At 57.9% G+C, this 15829-nt stretch overlaps 2 protein-coding genes across 5 annotated transcripts in view; one reads left to right on the top strand and one right to left on the bottom strand.

The window, feature by feature from the left end:
• The window catches only part of CARD14 (caspase recruitment domain family member 14), a 39373-nt gene extending 34716 nt beyond the window's left edge, over positions 1-4657 (top strand). The window contains exons 19-22 of one of the 2 annotated variants that reach the window (XM_010379722.2): positions 351-521; positions 837-958; positions 2272-2387; positions 3472-4657. In XM_010379722.2, the coding sequence (XP_010378024.2) occupies positions 351-521; positions 837-958; positions 2272-2387; positions 3472-3679 (617 nt within the window). In that variant the 3' untranslated portion in view covers positions 3680-4657. Of the gene's footprint in view, positions 1-39; positions 199-350; positions 522-836; positions 959-2271; positions 2388-3471 lie in introns of those variants that run through there. The other variant, XR_004054951.1, reaches the window with a different exon arrangement.
• On the bottom strand, positions 4606-15804 carry SGSH (N-sulfoglucosamine sulfohydrolase). 3 transcript variants are annotated; one of them, XM_010379721.2, is made up of 8 exons: positions 15651-15804; positions 12520-12680; positions 10199-10304; positions 9781-9931; positions 9339-9495; positions 8972-9053; positions 7262-7465; positions 4606-6245 (listed from the first exon to the last, which is right to left on the bottom strand). In XM_010379721.2, exons 1-8 carry the CDS (start codon positions 15736-15738, stop codon positions 5686-5688), a joined length of 1509 nt encoding a protein of 502 aa, XP_010378023.1. In that variant the 5' UTR covers positions 15739-15804; the 3' UTR covers positions 4606-5685. The 3 variants fall into 3 exon arrangements, with proteins under 3 accessions (XP_010378023.1, XP_030778870.1, XP_030778871.1); XM_030923010.1 differs by having other exon boundaries at positions 10199-10245; positions 15651-15792; XM_030923011.1 differs by lacking the exon at positions 4606-6245 and adding an exon at positions 7061-7116.
• Positions 15805-15829: the final 25 nt, after the last annotated feature.

Raw genomic sequence — 15829 nt, 5'->3', positions numbered from 1 at the left:
CTGGGAGGATGGCTGAGGAGAGGGGTGCCGCTCTCCCAGATCCTTTGGAAGGAAGAAGATCCTGGCTTCCGCCATCCTCCCTTGGGCCTAGAGGAAAACAGGATTAAGTTGCAGGCTGCAAAGCGGTGCCTGGAGAGCCACAAAGCTGTGTAACCCACGTGCAAAGGAGCCGCTCGGCCAGGGGCTGTGGAACTCGGAGTGAGTCCTGTGTCCGCTGAGCCTGTGCGCTTGGAATTCTAGGTGTTGGGGCTGCTGCAGTGAGCAAAGCAGACCCAGTCCCTCCCAGGGCAGGGTGGGCTGGCCGGGGGCTGCCGCAGCCTCACCCACCCTCAGGGTCCTCTCCTCCACAGGCTCCAGCGCATGCTTCTGGGCCGAGAGCTGCTTCACCCTGGTGCCCTACACCCTGGTGCGGCCCCATCGACCTGCCCAGCCCCGGCCTGTGTTCTTCGTGCCCAGAGTGGTTGGGAAGATCCTGAGCGAGAAGCTCTGCCTCCTCCAAGGGTTTAAGAAGTGCCTGGCAGGTGTGCTGTTGCCTGGGAATCCCTCTACCCCTCCCTCCACCCCTTCCTCCCTTCTCCTCTTCCTCCCTCCTCCTTCCCTCTCTCCTTCCCTCCCCCACTACGTGCATTCCCACACTCACCTGCTGTGTCCAGATAGTTCAGGATGGAGGTGCAGGGCACAAGGGGGCGTGCAGGGTCAGGTTTGTTGAGTGGATGCCCTAAGAAGAGCTTCTCCCAGGGCTGGCAGGGTCCACGGGGACAGGGGCGTTTACCATGGGGCTCCCTCGGACCCCCAGGCAGCTGGTGTATGACAGCCCTGCCCAATGTCACCTGTAGAGTACTTGAGCCAGGAGGAGTATGAGGCCTGGAGCCAGAGAGGGGACATCGTCCAGGAGGGAGAGGTGTCTGGGGGCCGCTGCTGGGTGACCCGCCATGCTGTGGAGTCCCTCATGGAAAAGGTGAGGGCAAGGGGGGGGGTGGGCAGGGGAGCTGTCCTGGGAAGGGTTTCGGGAATGCAGAGGAGTGGGATGAGATAAAGGTGCAGGGACCGACCTGGACCGGGGTGACCTTGTCGCTGACCTCTGGGCCCCAACACCCCAGCAGGAGCCCAAACCTCGTCTCAGCCAGTTAGGATCCACGGGACCATGGGTGAGGTCTCCCAGCTCCTTGAGTCTCTGTTTTCTCAGCTTGGGGGATGTTTAATAGATACTTGTTCAAGAATGAATAAATCTCAGATAACGACACTCTCCATGTTTGAAGACGCACACGCATGAAAAGCAGCTCCCCGTGAACCATAGCTTTGTGTCTGCACAGGCATGGGAAGCAGAGTCTGGCATCAGGGTGCCTCCTGTAGGGGCTGGCGGGGCTCCATGCCAAGTTCGCCTCAGTCCCCAGAGCTCACAATTTCTAGATTTTCGCAGTGAAAAATCAAAGGGATGGAAACTCTTAAGACTGCACAGCAAGCAGCCTCATTTAGAAAGTGGCAAACTCAGCTGGGCCTGGAGCTCACACCTGTCATCCCAGCACTTTGGGAAGCCGAGGTGAGAGGATCGCTTGAGCCCAGGAGTTCAAGACCAGCCTGAGCAACACAGTGAGACCCCTGTCTCTAAAAAAAATTAAAAAATAAAAAGAGAAGAAAGTGTCTGGGCACAGTGGCTCATGCCTGTAATCCCCACACTTTGGGAGGCCTAGGCGGGAAGATTGCTTGAGCCCAGGAGTTTGAGACCAGCCTGAGCAGCACAGTGAGACACCCGTCTCTACAAAAAATTTAAAACCTAAAAAAATTAAAAGTGGGCCGGGTGCAGTGGCTCACACCTTTAATCCCAGCACTTTGGGAGGCTGAGGTGGGCGGATCACCTCATGAGATCGAGATCGAGACCATCCTGGCTAACACAGTGAAACCCTGTCTCTACTAAAAATACAAAAAATTAGCCGGGCGTGGTGGCAGGTGCCTGTAGTCCCAGCTACTCGGGAGGCTGAGGCAGGAGAATGGCGGGAACCCGGGAGGCGGAGCCTGCAGTGAGCTGAGATTGCACCACTGCACTACAGCCTGGGCGACAGAGCGAGACTCTGTCTCAAAAAAAAAAAAAAAGAAAAAAGAAAAGAAAGTGACAAGCTCTCTTCCCCCATCTTCTCTACAAAATTCAGCTCTCCCCAGCCCCTGCCCTGCCCTCAGCCTGTCCGGAGGGCCCTTCAGACCTGGGCGTGGGCTCCCTTTGCTCCCTCAGAGGCTGGCGATCTTGACTCACTTCTCCCTCTCCCTCCCACAAAGAACACCCATGCCCTCCTGGACGTGCGGCTGGACAGTGTCTGCGCCCTGCACAGGATGGACATCTTCCCCATTGTCATCCACGTCTCTGTCAATGACAAGATGGCAAAGAAGCTCAAGTAGGTGCACGCTGGGAGTTAGGCAGGGGCTTTGAAGCGGCTCCTGGGAGCTGGGCAGGGGCTTTGAAGTGGCTCCTGGGCTCCCCTGAAGCCCATGGCAGGTGCCATGAAAGCCGCAGAGTGTGCTCTGCGGCTTTCAGGAATCTGAAGAGCTGACAGGGCCGTTTCTGCACAACTTTGGGACGAAATTCCTCTGATTTTGGCTGGGCGCAGTGACTCACACCTGTAATCCCAGTACTTTGGGAGGCCAAGGCGGGCGGATCGCCTGAGGTCAGCAGTTCAAGACCAGCCTGGCCAACACGGAGAAACCCCGTCTGTATTAAAAATACAAAAACTAGCCAGGTGTGGTGGCAGGTGCCAGTAATCCCAGCTGCTCAGGGGGCTGAGGCAGGAGAATCAATTGAACCCAGGAGGTGGAGTTTGCGGTGAGCCAAGATCACACCACTGCACTCAAGTCTGGATGACAGAGCGAGACTCTGTCTCAAAAAAACAAAACAAAACAACAGCAACAACAAAAACTACTCTGATTTCGCGCTTACCAAACAAACTCCACTTCACATCCGGCCTCGCCAGGATCTTGATACCAGGATGAGGGTGTCTTTTACAGTGGGCAAAGATAGCCTAGTCAATGGAAAATGACATTTTGTCATTGAAATTTAAAGTTGTAAATTAACAAATTGGCACTCCCTCCCCCAAGAGCAGCCCAGAGCAGCACCGTGAGGCCAGACCCCCACCCGGCCTCAGCTCTACTGACACTCCGCACTTACTGGGGCTCAGCTAGCACAATCTAATCCTTGTTAGCTAAGGACAGAAAAAAAAAAGTAAAAAAATGACTGGTTTCCTTGGGACAGACCGAGATGTCCTGCTACTGTGCCCTTTCTACTCCCAGAACCAAGGCTGTGTTCTAGACAACCTGCCTCCCACCACTGGGGCCTGGGTCCTATTTACTTTACAAGGTCCCCTCAAAGCGAGGCCATCTGTGTTCAGGGGTGTTTGGGTGCATGTCATCACTACTGTAGCCGGGGCTCCTGGGCGCCTTGCTCTCCCCTGAGCCCGCCCCATTCCCCATCTCTGGCCTGTGCAGGAAGGGCCTACAGCGGCTGGGCACCTCAGAGGAGCAGCTCCTGGAGGCCGCCAGGCAGGAGGAGGGACACCTGGACCGGGCGCCCTGTCTATATAGCAGCCTGGCTCCTGACAGCTGGAGCGACCTGGATGGCCTAGTCAGCTGTGTCCGCCAGGCCATCGCCGACGAGCAGAAGAAGGTGGTGTGGACGGAGCAAAACCCCCGATGATGTACCATGCCCCTTCCTGGGACTGTGGGGACCTCTGCGTGCCTGTTAATGCAGTCCTGTTCCTGAGCCCAGACCCTATTGGCACAGCTGTGGGCTCCTGGCACATGAGGCCAGCTGTCCCCTCTGGCTGGGGTCTAACCTTGAACCCTCACCACGTGCAGGTCACACATGGTGAAGCCACTTGTAACTGCACACTTTTCTGTGGAAACATCTTCACCTTTCACCAGGCTTGGCATGGTCTGGACTGGAGACCCTGAGAATGTTTCTGCAGTGGGACAGGAGGGACATCTTCCCATGCCTTCCCTAGAACCGGAGGCCCCGGACCTCTCTGAAAAACCGCCTGTCTGCAGGCCCGATTCAAATCTGTGGGGGCTGCACTTCCCTTTAAAATTTTGAAGTGTCAAAGGCTCACTCCAAAAGCACAGAGGCAGCGGGTGGGGAGTCGGGGTGGCCCCCAGGGTTGCTGCCACCCTTGCCTGGGGCAGAGGCATGAGCCCACATATGCTGTGACCCTGGCCACCTTTTCTCAGCTTCTGAGGCTGCGATGCCTCAGGAACTCCAGTTTACAGAGACCAGTGTGTTTACTTGTAAATAAAGCCTTGGGTGGTGGAGATGGTACTTTCAGTGGGTCTGTGCCCCGTGGCCTCCATGCCCGTTCGGTGGGGGTGTCCCAGAGAAGCCTGGCACCAGTGTCCCTGTACAAGGCCCGGCAGACTCTGCCTTCCCCCGACCTGGCTTTGCACCCCAGCCCTTCTTGGGCCAAACATCTTCACTGCAGCTTCCGGGCTCAGGGAGGACCCAGGTCCTCCAGCGCCTGGCCTTGCCTCTGCCTCCTGGGGCTGTTGCAGACTGAAGGTCATTTTGACAGCAGTGTCCAAGAATCAGGAAGCTGTTCTAGAATTCAGGTTGGAAGCATCATAAACGAGTTCAGAAAAAGAACTTCTGCATATTTTACTAAAATAATAAGCTTTTACAATAGCTGGCCTATGGCTTCCCCCAGCCCACCCCAGTATGGAGTGATGGGGAGAGAAGGGCGAGGGGAGCCACCCACTCAAGGAAGCGCCCTCTCCTTCGAGGGTGTCCAGGCCGGGCTTCTGCTCCTGAGGTGGGTGGAGGCAGGGCAGGAACGGCGCCTTCTCCCAGCAATGCTGACGTCACCCAAGAATTAACCCAAGCCAGAGGACGGGCATCGCCACCCAGCAATGCCAGTGCCACCCAAGAATTAACCCAATCCAGAGGACGGGCATCGCCACCCAGCAATGCCAGTGCCACCCAAGAATTAACCCAAGTCAGAGGACAGGCACTGCCATACCTTCATCTTTGAACACTCTCAAAAAAGATAAGCTTCTGCCCAGAAACACCACAGGTTCAAGCTCATCACTCAGGGAGCCTGCCGCCAATCAGCGGGAGCCTGCCGCCAATCAGCTGAAACCTGCCTGGGGACCAGGTACTTGACCGTGGGGCAAAACAGAAGCAGAAACCTGCCCAAAGGTGGCTGAAAGGCTTCCTCTAGGCCAGACGCTGGTAAGAGCCAGGCGCTGTGCTCCCAGGTGAGTGTGGGTGGGACCTGTGTACTGCCCACGCGGCACCGAAGCCCTTGCCTGCTCTCCGTGAAGGGCTCGTACGTATCTGTGGCTGCCAAAGCCTAAAGAGGGCCTCAAGCCTCCCATTTGCAGGTCCCCAAAGCAAGCCAGAAAACAAGACTCCCTTATCATGGGCTGGGGGTGCTGCCCTGTCCACAGATCACACACGTCTAGAATTCCCATGCCGGGACATGGTTCAGACACGAGGATGGCCGTGTCGTCTGCCGTGATGGCAGTGCCCCTGGTGGTGGAGGGGCTGGGCACATGCTCTGGTCCCCCTCCAGGGACTGGCAGGAGTGACCCCACAGGAAGGAAAAACCCTCCTTGGACGGGAGTGTAGACGGAAGGGCTGTTGTCAGTGCTCCCCAGGCTGGCCGGCCACAGGGACATGTCTGGGATGTGTGCACAGGCCTCCTGGGATGGTCACAGCTCATTGTGGAGGGGCTGGCACTGGGGAGAGAGCTTCTCCTCCAGGACGCCGTCGGGGGCACACACCCAGGGGTCGTGGGTCTCCCACTGCCACTTGGTCAGCTGGGCCCGAAGCATCTCCAGCACCTGGGCGAAGCGCGGGTCGGCGGCCAGGTTCTGGGTCTCGTGGGGGTCCTGGCTCCGGTCGTAGAGCTCCCAGCGTGCCCGGTAGTAGTAATGACGGAGGTCCTTGTACCAGCCTGTGGGCTGGCCAGCTGTGGTGCGGTTCAGGAGGTCCTGGAAGGTGGGTGAGACGTAGAAATCCTGGTCGATGGGAAAGGGCATCTTGAAGTGGAGGTTGTGCACGAGGCGTAAGTTCCGGTGCTGCACGGAGCGCATGGGGTAGGACATGGTGACCTCGTGGTGGCTCTGGCTGCCAAAGACGGTGGCCCAGAGGGGCTCGGCCTCCAGCGCTGGCAGGAGGGACCGGCCAGTGAGGTGAATGGTCTTCGAGCCAAAGATGGCGTAGCTGGGGTACGGGACGGAGAACCAATCCAAGATGGTGGGCGTGAGGTCTGGAAGGGAAGCGGCATCTCAGAGCAGCAGGGCCCTCAGCACACAGGAGCTGCCCTCCGAAGGGCCGAACCTATGCCACCCTGGGCGGCTGCCTTCTCCAATCCAATCAGCAGCGGGAGGTGCCTTGTCGACCACCTCTCACCGCCATGTCCTCTCTCTGGGCCATGGCACCTTGAATGGTGTAACAAGAGGCCCGGATTCGGTGATGTTTAAGATCCTTCTAAAATCCTATGGACCAGAAAAGAAGTCTACTTTTCAGCAGCTCGTCTACTCCAGCCCTGTGGTGGGTGTGGCTCATAATCTGGGGCCAGAGAGAGATGTGGGCCCGAGCTCGGAGGGAAAAGGAACCTGACTTTGCTGCTGCCCCGGGCCCACCCCACCTGGAGGCTCTGCCAGGCCGTGGCCAGGGCCCGCGAGCCTCTGCCCTGTGCCGAGGGGCTCACCCCAAGGCCCTCACAAGGTCTTCCTGCACCCCATCTTTGTCTGCACGTCCATAACATGGGACTAGATGTCCCAGGCCTTTTTAGAAATGAGCAGGGTCATGAGATGCTTTGGGTCCCCCAGGAAGGCAGGATGGGGTGCATAGATGCTCAAAGGGGGGTCCCCAAGCCCACAGTATCGGCATCACCTGGGAACTTGTCAGACATGCAAACGCTTGAGCCCGCCAAAATCTACTGAATGGGACACTCTGGGAGTTGCAATTTGGATATGAACGAGCATTCCAGATGATTCTGAAGCTCACTGGAGGCAGGCGAGAAAAGGCAATGGTTTTGAAAGCAGTGGGATCCAGGCGAGAATCCTAGCTTAGTGCTTATCAGCTGTGCAGTCTTGAGCAGCTTACTTCACCTCTCTGAGCCTCACTCTTTTCCTCTGCAGAGTGGGAGCGACAGTCCCTTCCTCACCCAGATGACCTGAGAGCCATGTTAGGTGATGGGTGTGGAGCAGCATCTGACAGGTCGTGGCTCCATCCCAGATCCACGCCCACCCCTTCCCTGATGGAGACAGACAGGCGTACCTAGGAGGCTCACGTAGGCCTCGCTGACTTGGCCCCAGCGTTTTGGGTGCTCCGGGGATGACACCAGTAAGGGTTCAGCAGTGCCTGGCCAGTACAGGTTGGTCCTGCCACTGGGGAAGGGGATCCCGTTGTCGGACGTGAAGATCACCAGTGTGTCGTTCAGGACACCCGCATCACGCAGCTCCTGGAGCACAAGTCCAACTCCTGCGGTGAGGGGCCGGGAAGCAGAGCTCAGCTGCAGACACGCACGGAGGCAGGGGTGTGTGCAGACCCACCCGCTGCTTCATCCGGCCGCTGGGCTCGGCGCTTTCCGGATTTGAAAGCATCCTGTAGTTCTTCCCACTAGCCCTGGCTCTTGCCCAGCTCTGCCCAGCTCCCATTCCCTGAGCAGGCCTCGAATAGGCCTCCAGGGACTCCAGTCATCCCTTGGCACTTCTGTGTCACCCCCAGGCAGCTGCTCCCTGGGGCCCGCCAGCTTCTGAGTTCTCTGGAATCTCGTGTCTGTCCCATGGAGCAAATAGGGCAGGGGCCAGAAGACAAGGTTTCCTCTGTACCCACTCTTTCCCAGGTCACTAAGAATTAACGGCACCAACAGGGAAATGGCAAAGCTCCCGACCTCCTGTTGTGGGTTAAACGGTGATCCCCGACCCCAAAAGACATGTGTGCTGGAATCTGTGAAGGGGGCCTTGTTTGGAAAGGGAACTGCAGATAAAGATCCTGGGACAAAATCATCCTGAAGTACTCAGGCAGGCCCTAAAAACGACAGGGTCCTTATAAGAAGCAGAAACAGGCTGGGCGTGGTGCCTCACGCCTGTGGTCCCAGCACTTTGGGAGGCTGAGGCAGGCGGATCACGAGGTCAGGAGTTCAAGACCAGCTTAGCTAATATGGTGAAACCCTGTCTCTACTAAAAATATAAAAAGTAGCTGGGCATGGTGGTGGGCAACTGCAGTCCCAGCTACTCTGGAGGCTGAGACAGAAGAATCGCTTGAACCCGGGAGGTGGTGGTTGTAGTGAGCTGAGATCGTGCCACTGCACTCCAGCCCGGGCAACAGAGCGAGACTCAGTCTCAGAAAAAAAAAAAAAGAAGAAGAAGTGGAGACACAGACGGAAGAGGAGACACAGGAAAAAAGGCCGTGTGAAGGCTTCAGCGGGGATGGGGGTGATGCTACCGCCAGCCCAGGAACACTGAGCACTGGCGCAGCCCCCAGAAGCTGGAAGAGGGAAGGCAGGGTCTCCCCTACACCTTAAGGGGAACGTGACCCTGCTGACACCTTGATTTCAAACTTCCGGCCTCCAGAACTGTGAGAGTACAAATTTTGGTTGCTGTAAGCCATCCGGTTCACGGGGCTTTTTCGGACAACCACAAAAACTCACACACCTCAAGTTCTCCGTCTGCATACGCTAGGGAACTCCAAACCCCCAGTCCGACCCAGGTCCTGTGGCTGGAAGTACTGAAGTCTTCAGCCAACCTCTGGAGCACCCTAAGGCCCCAGCCCAGGAGCAGTTCCACATCAGGGCAGTCCCAGGGGTGGGTCCTGATGCCACCCACAGGCCCCACCTCTCCATGTGGGCTCTGCTGGCTGCAGCACAGGGCCTGCCACACTGGGACCCTCACCCACACCCTGCTGTGATCTGACTGAGAGGGCGCTGGCCTAGGTTGGGGACCCAGGCCATGGCACCCCTCTCAGTGCCCCATTCTGCAAGCCCACCTTGGTCCATGCGGCCGATGGTGGTGTACTGAGCGGCAAGGTCGGCTCGGGCTGCCGGGGTGTTGGGGATGAAGTAAGGCACCTGGAGCAGGCGGTGGGGAGCCAGGCTTAGAACAGACGGACTGGGGGAGTGGCGTCCAGCCTTCTCCCCGGGGCCTCCTACAAACAGATGAACCCAGAACAGCCTCACTCTGGACCACCCCATCTCTCTACGGTTCTCTCTGTGGTCCCAAGGATGGGAACCTGAATCCAATTTGGTCAGCGCATCTTTCTTCATCACCGAGGGCCAAGGCTGCAAGCTCGCAGGAGGCCCAGGTCCTGACCCAGGGCTGACGGGCATCCTGAAACGCGAGAGGGGCCCTCCTACCAGCACGTCCAGTGGGCCATAGGCCTGGGGGGTCCAGTCTGGGATACGACCCATGCCGCTCTCTCCGTTGCCAAACTTCTCACAGAAGGTTCCGTACTGGGGCTGGGAGTGCCCACAGCGGTGGGGATCATGGAAGGCGACGTAGAGGAAGAAAGGCCTGCACGGGAGGAGGCTCATTGCCAAGGCTGCGGGGCCAATGCCGCCTGGCACAGGAAGCCCCTCAGCTCTGCCTCCTCCTCTGTATCTGGAAGTCAACCTGTGACCCTCACTGCCTCAGTTTCCCCAGGTCTCTTCTCCCTCTGACCAGGCTAGTTCGAGTACCTGGAACCTTCTCCCCGCCCCCATTCCAGCCACGTGGGGGCCCATGCATCCCGTCTGAAGACTCCAGGCTGTGCTCTGGGACCAGCCGCCAGGGGGAAGGGGCAGGGGCCCCGACTCATACCGGTCATCCTGAGTCTGCAGGAATTTCCGGACGAGCAGCTTAATTCTGGTGATGTTCCGTCCCACCTGGAGGACAGAGCCGTTCTCCTCCGTGTAAGCAAAGTCAAACGGGTACACGGCCTCCGGCCCCACGTGCTTCTTCCCGATGATGCCTGAATGGGAAGAGAGGCCTGTCCAGAGTCCCTTCTGCCTCCCAACCCCCTCTGCTCCCTTCTCTGCTCCCCTCAGCCCTAAGCGCACTGTGGGTTCTCGTGGACTCACAGTCTAGCCAGGAGACCCAGGCCCAGGTCTTTTGGGACAAGAGCTAAGGGCAGGCCACAGGGGCTGAGGGTGCCTTGGGACAAGGTGCCAAACCTCCTGGGCTCTGGCCTGGCCTCGGTGCCTCACCCCACGCCCTGTCCTTGGCACAGGGTCCTCACCTGTGCGCACGCCAGCTTGGCTGAGCAGCAGCGGCAGGCTCCGCACCCTGTCGAAGGAGTTGAAGTGGTGCACATCCTGGTGCAGCCCGTACATCCCATTCTGATGCTGCCAGCAAAGGTGCATGAGATCCAGGGCCCCCAGGCAGCCAGGGCCCGCCTGCCCCACCTGTTCTCCCACGGTCCTCCCATCCCCGGGGGCCTTCTCGGGGCCCTGATTTAGACTTTGAGTGACCAGCACCCAGAGAGACTGGCTCCACCTCCCCCTCCCTGCCCAAGAGGCCCACGGGTCCCTCTTGTGAAAGGAGGACTTCGTGAGAAAGAAGGGGACCTGGAGGGCGTGCACTGGCACGAGGGCGCCTTGATGTACTTTTGAACTTTTCTATTACAATCACACGTTACAGAGTGAAAAAGGACCAGGCCTTGTTTTATTACCTAGTTATTTTATATTGTAAAAGATATTGTACATTTTAAAAACTCAGACTGCCGGCCGGGCGCGGTGGCTCACGCCTGTAATCCCAGCACTTTGGGAGGCTGAGGCGGGTGGATCACGAGGTCAGGAGATCGAGACCAGCCTGGCCAACATGATGAAACCTTCTCTCTACTAAAAATACAAAAATTAGCTGGGTGTGGTGGCGGCGCCTGTAGTCCCAGCTGCTCGGGAGGCTGAGGCAGGAGAATGGCTTGAACCTGGGAGGCGGAGCTTGCAGTGAGCTGAGATGGCACCAGTGCACTCCAGCCTGGGCAACAGAGTGAGACTCCGTCTCAAAAAACAGACAGACAGACAGACAGACAATAAGTGTCCTCAAACACCCATGTTCACAGCAGCTTTATTCACAACAGCCAAAGGGTAGCAGCAACCTGAGTGCCCACTGACGGATAAATGGAGAAGCAAATGCGGGGTCCGTCCATCCACTGGAATACGATTCAGCCCTAAAGAGGAGGGAAGTCCTGACTCGTGCTACAGCATGGTTAACCCTGAAGACGTTGTGCTGAGTGAAGCAAGGACACAAAAGAGGGGCCGGGCGCAGCGGCTCACGCTTGTCATCCCAGCACTTCGGGAGGCCGAGGCAGGCAGATCATTTGAGGTCAGGAGTTCAAAACCAGCCTGACCAACATGGTGAAATCCCATCTCTACTAAAAATACAAAAATTAGTCAGGTGTGGTGGCCCGCACCTGTAATCCCAGCTACTTGGGAGACTAAGGCAGGAAAATTGCTGGAACCTGGGAGGCAGAGGCTGCAGTGAGCCGAGATCGCACTGCTGCACTCCAGCCTGGGTGACAGAGTGAGACTCTAACTCAAAAAAAAAAAAAAAAGGACTAGTCCTGTGTGATTCCACTTTTTTTTTTTTTTTTTTTTTTTTGAGACGGAGTCTTACTCTGTCGCCCGGGCTGGAGTGCAGTGGCCGGATCTCAGCTCACTGCAAGCTCCGCCTCCCGGGTTCACACCATTCTCCTGCCTCAGCCTCCCGAGTAGCTGGGACTACAGGCGCCCGCCACCTCGCCCGGCTAGTTTTCTTTGTATTTTTAGTAGAGACGGGGTTTCACTGTGTTAGCCAGGATGGTCTCGATCTCCTGACCTCGTGATCCGCCCGTCTCAGCCTCCCAAAGTGCTGGGATTACAGGCGTGAGCCACCGCGCCCGGCGTGATTCCACTCTTATGTGGCCCCTGGAGCAGTCAGAGTCATAGAGACAGGGGATGGGGGCAGAACGTGGAGCTGGTGTTTCATGGGACACAGCTTCTGTCTGGGAAGATGGAAAAGTTCTGGAAGTGGATGGTGGTGATGGCTGCACAACAATGTGAATGCACTTCATGCCCCGGAACTGTGTGCTGAAAAATGGCGACGATGGGAACATTGATGTTTGTGCATTTTACCACAATAAAATAGGAGTGTGCATGCCCAGCGGCAGCCACTCCCCGCACCATCGCATTCCTGGGACACTGTGGTGATGGCGGGTCACGCTGACTAAGTCCACCAGGCCTCACGCTGTTTACATACGAAGCATGAGCCCCGCCAATCCCCATAACTAGAGTGGCATCTCATTATACCCACCATCTTACAGATGAGGAAACTGAGGCACAGGGAGGTAGGTTACTTGCTCAAGGTCACACACAGAGCAGTGGAGCCAGGGCAGGTAGGTGAGTTGGAGCCCCTAGTCTGCACTTACGGCCATAGGCTGTTCTTGCCTCCTCTTGGAGGTGGGAGGGAAAGTGGGCAACACCCCCAGGGAGCCCGGGGATAGGAGACGTGGCAGAGGCCTGGGCCCCGGACGCCACCTATCTACTCCCTGCCCATCCCCTCCTCCTGCCCCTTGCACCTCACCTGGGGCAGGCCAGTGAGGAGGCTGGCGCGGCTGGGAGAGCAGCTGCTGACCGAGGTGAAGGCGTTGCGGAAAAGGAGACTGCGGCGGGCCAAGGCGTCCAGGTGCGGGGTGGCGATGGCGCTGTTGTTGTACGCACCACTCTCAAAGCCTCCGTCATCCGCTGCATAAGGTGGGAGACAGAGAGCACATGGTGGGCTGCGGTCATGAGAAACAGCACTGGGAGTGAGGGAGGCTGGGGCTGTGATGCCAGGAGGCAAGATACCCAGGTGGGCATGGTACTGGCTCAGCGTGAACTCTCATCGTGAAACGCTATTCTGACAGAGCACTTCATTACCTAGGAGGCATGACACCCACGTGGGTACATCAGACAAGCATGATATCAGAGGGCATGTTAGCAGGTCTGATACTTGGTGGGTATGTTAGCAGGCAGGCATGTACCCAGAAGACCCCATACCCACTGGGTAAGTTAGCAAGAAGGCATGGTACCTAGTGGGCACAATACCTGGTGGGTGTATCAGCAAGCAGGCATGGTGGCCAATAGGCATGAAACATGGTGGGTATGTTAGCAGGTGGGCATGGTACCCAGGCAGGCCTGATACCCAGTGGGTATGTTAGCAGGTAGACTGGTATCCAGCAGGGATGATGCCTGGGTGGTATGTTAGCAGGCAGGCATGGTATTTAAGTGGGCATCATACCACAATAAGCTTGATGATATCCTAAGCAGGCCTGATACCCAGTGGGTATGTTGGCAGTTGGGCACGGTACACAGGCTGAACTGACAGCTGGGGGGTATAAGCAGATAGGCATGGTACCCAGGCAGGCCTGGTACCTGCGGAGGTATGTTAGCAGGCAGGCATGGTACCCGAGTGGGCAAGATACTCATGCAGGCATGATATCCCAACAAGCTTGATGATACCCCAGTAGGCACGCCACCTGGGTGGGCATGTTAGCTGGCTAGGCATTTAGGCAGACAGCGGCTGAATGCATAGCCACAGCCGTGCATTCCACAGCCGTGCATGGCCACCGAACTGCTGGGCAATTCTGGGCTCTGCAGAAACTGCGTGGGGCAGAGGGCAGGAGAGCTTCACCCAGGGCCCGTCTAAAGATCTGTGTGTGTGTGTCCCACCGCTGCTTCTCACTGATGCCATCTCAAAGGCCTAGTGACCTTGCAGTTATCTATTTCAATGCTTTCACTCTCCACAAAGCAGCGGAGGCCCAAAAAGGTGAGGTGCCGTGCCCAAGGCCACACGCTGGGCAGCGGGAAACGGGGACGGGCCGCTGAACTCCCACAACCACACCAAGCTTCTTCCCCCTGCTCTGGAGTAGAGGACACTGCGGGCACCACAGGAGAGGCTGGTGGGAGCCCCCAGGACCAACACTTTCCCCAGTTCCCTCAGAGGCAGTGCGGTCCACGGGCAGAGGAGGCTGGGCACCTTCCGGTTGGGCTGCCATCCTCCACCCCACAGGACCCAGGGGGTGTGAGCTCATGGCAGCCAGGTAAACCCGGAGGGAGAGTGGGATGGGCTGTGCTCCCTAACCCCCTCCCCACAGGCCAGGAGGAAAGCTGCCCTTCTCCAAACCCAGAGTTTCTCGGCACTTGGCTGTGGGCCTGCTACGGACTGAACTGTGTCCTCCCGGAATTCATATGCTGAAAGCCCTGACGCCAACATCACTGTATCTGGAGACAGGGTCCTTAATTAAGATTAAATGATTCATAAGGATGAGACCCTGATCTGACAGGACTGCGGCCTTATAAGAAAATAAAGAGAGAGCCAGGTGCAGTGTCTCATACCTGTAATCCCAGAACCCTGGAGGCCGAGGCAGGAAGATCACTTGAGCCCAGGAGTTCGAAACCAGCCTGGGCAACACAGTGAGATCTTGTCTCTACAAAAAATACAAAAATTAGCCGGGCATGGTGATGTGCACCTGAGGTCCCAGCTACCTGGGAGGATGAGGCAGGAGGATCACTGGAGCCTGGGAGGTTGAGGCTGTAGTAAGCTGTGATTGTGCTACTGCACTCCATCCTGGGTGACAGAGTGAGACCCTGTCTCACAAAAAAAAAAAAAGAAAGAAAGAAAAAAGAAAGGAAAAGGAAGTGAGACCACCCCCACCCGCTTGTCACGTGAGGAAACAGTGAGAGGGTGACCACCTGCAAGCCGAAAGCGGACCCTCACTGGAACCCAACCAAGCTGGCACCCTGACCTTCGATTTTCAGCCCACAGAATTGTGAGAAATACAGTTCTGTTTAAGCCAATCCAGGGCAGTCCGTGCTAAGACAGGCCCTAGCCCAGTGGCCGCATAGCCTGGGCTCTGAAAGCCTCCTGTGGGAATCCTTATACACAGATGAGGATCCATGCAGGTTCTCCGTTGAGCTTCTGGGAGGTGAGGAGTTGGCAGGAGAGCTGTTTATGTTACAGTGAGCCGAACCCCCGCCCAGAGACCACAGAATCAATCAGAAAGAGGGCACCTGGCAGGGCGCCAGACCTCAGAAGGGGAAAGAATCGCAGGCCTTGGGTTTGGCCTCGTCACTTGTCATGGGCCAAGAGCCTTGATTACCCAAACCGGAAGTCTTGTGAGCAGCACAGTGCTTGCGCTGGAGGAACCTGGGGTTTCTGAGAGGGACTGGGATTGGGGGAGACGGTGGTGGGTGGGTGGTGGAGGGCTGTGTCCTTGGGACAAGGGAAAAGACAGCTGAGCCACAGCCTATAGGGTCGGAAAAGATTGCAGCGGGGAGGAGATGAGGGCCAGGAGGGCACCCTGTCTGCAGTCTCTGGGGACCTGAGCACCAGCCCCTCCTCTGGAATCCCCTCCGGAGAACGATCTGGGATCCGTGGACACCTGAGCCCTGGCTGGGCAGGGTCAGAGGAGGGTGGGGACAGGCGGCAGGAGGTAAATGTCGGGGTGCTGGATGCTGGGGCTCACCCCTCCAGCCCTTGCTGCCCTCTCTGGGGAGACACCCATGAAGAGTCTGGGGGCAACACAGAGAGGAGGACGAGAGGGAATGGCAGTGGAGGATACAAGGGCGAGCAGGGCACACTAGGGTCAGCATTGACCACGGGTGGGGAGGAGACCAGTGGCCACTTCCGCGGGCCACAGCAGGTGGGCGTGGGGGGGCGGCGCCGGCACTCACCGAGGAGCAGCAGTGCGTTCCGGGGGCGCGCCCGGCAGAGCCCCAGGACTAGCAGCAGCGCGCAGCAGGTGGGCCCAGGCCGGCGCATGGCGGCGGCGGCGGCTCCGGCTCCGGCTCTGGTCTCTCGCTCGGCTCCGCCCCCGCCCGCCCCCGCCCCGCCCCCCCCGCCCCGCCCCCGC

Source organism: Rhinopithecus roxellana, chromosome 19 (assembly GCF_007565055.1).
Source record: "Rhinopithecus roxellana isolate Shanxi Qingling chromosome 19, ASM756505v1, whole genome shotgun sequence".
NCBI lineage: Eukaryota > Metazoa > Chordata > Mammalia > Primates > Cercopithecidae > Rhinopithecus > Rhinopithecus roxellana.
The sequence above is the reverse complement of the archived record's forward strand: the minus strand, read 5'-3'. Positions and strand labels throughout refer to the sequence as shown.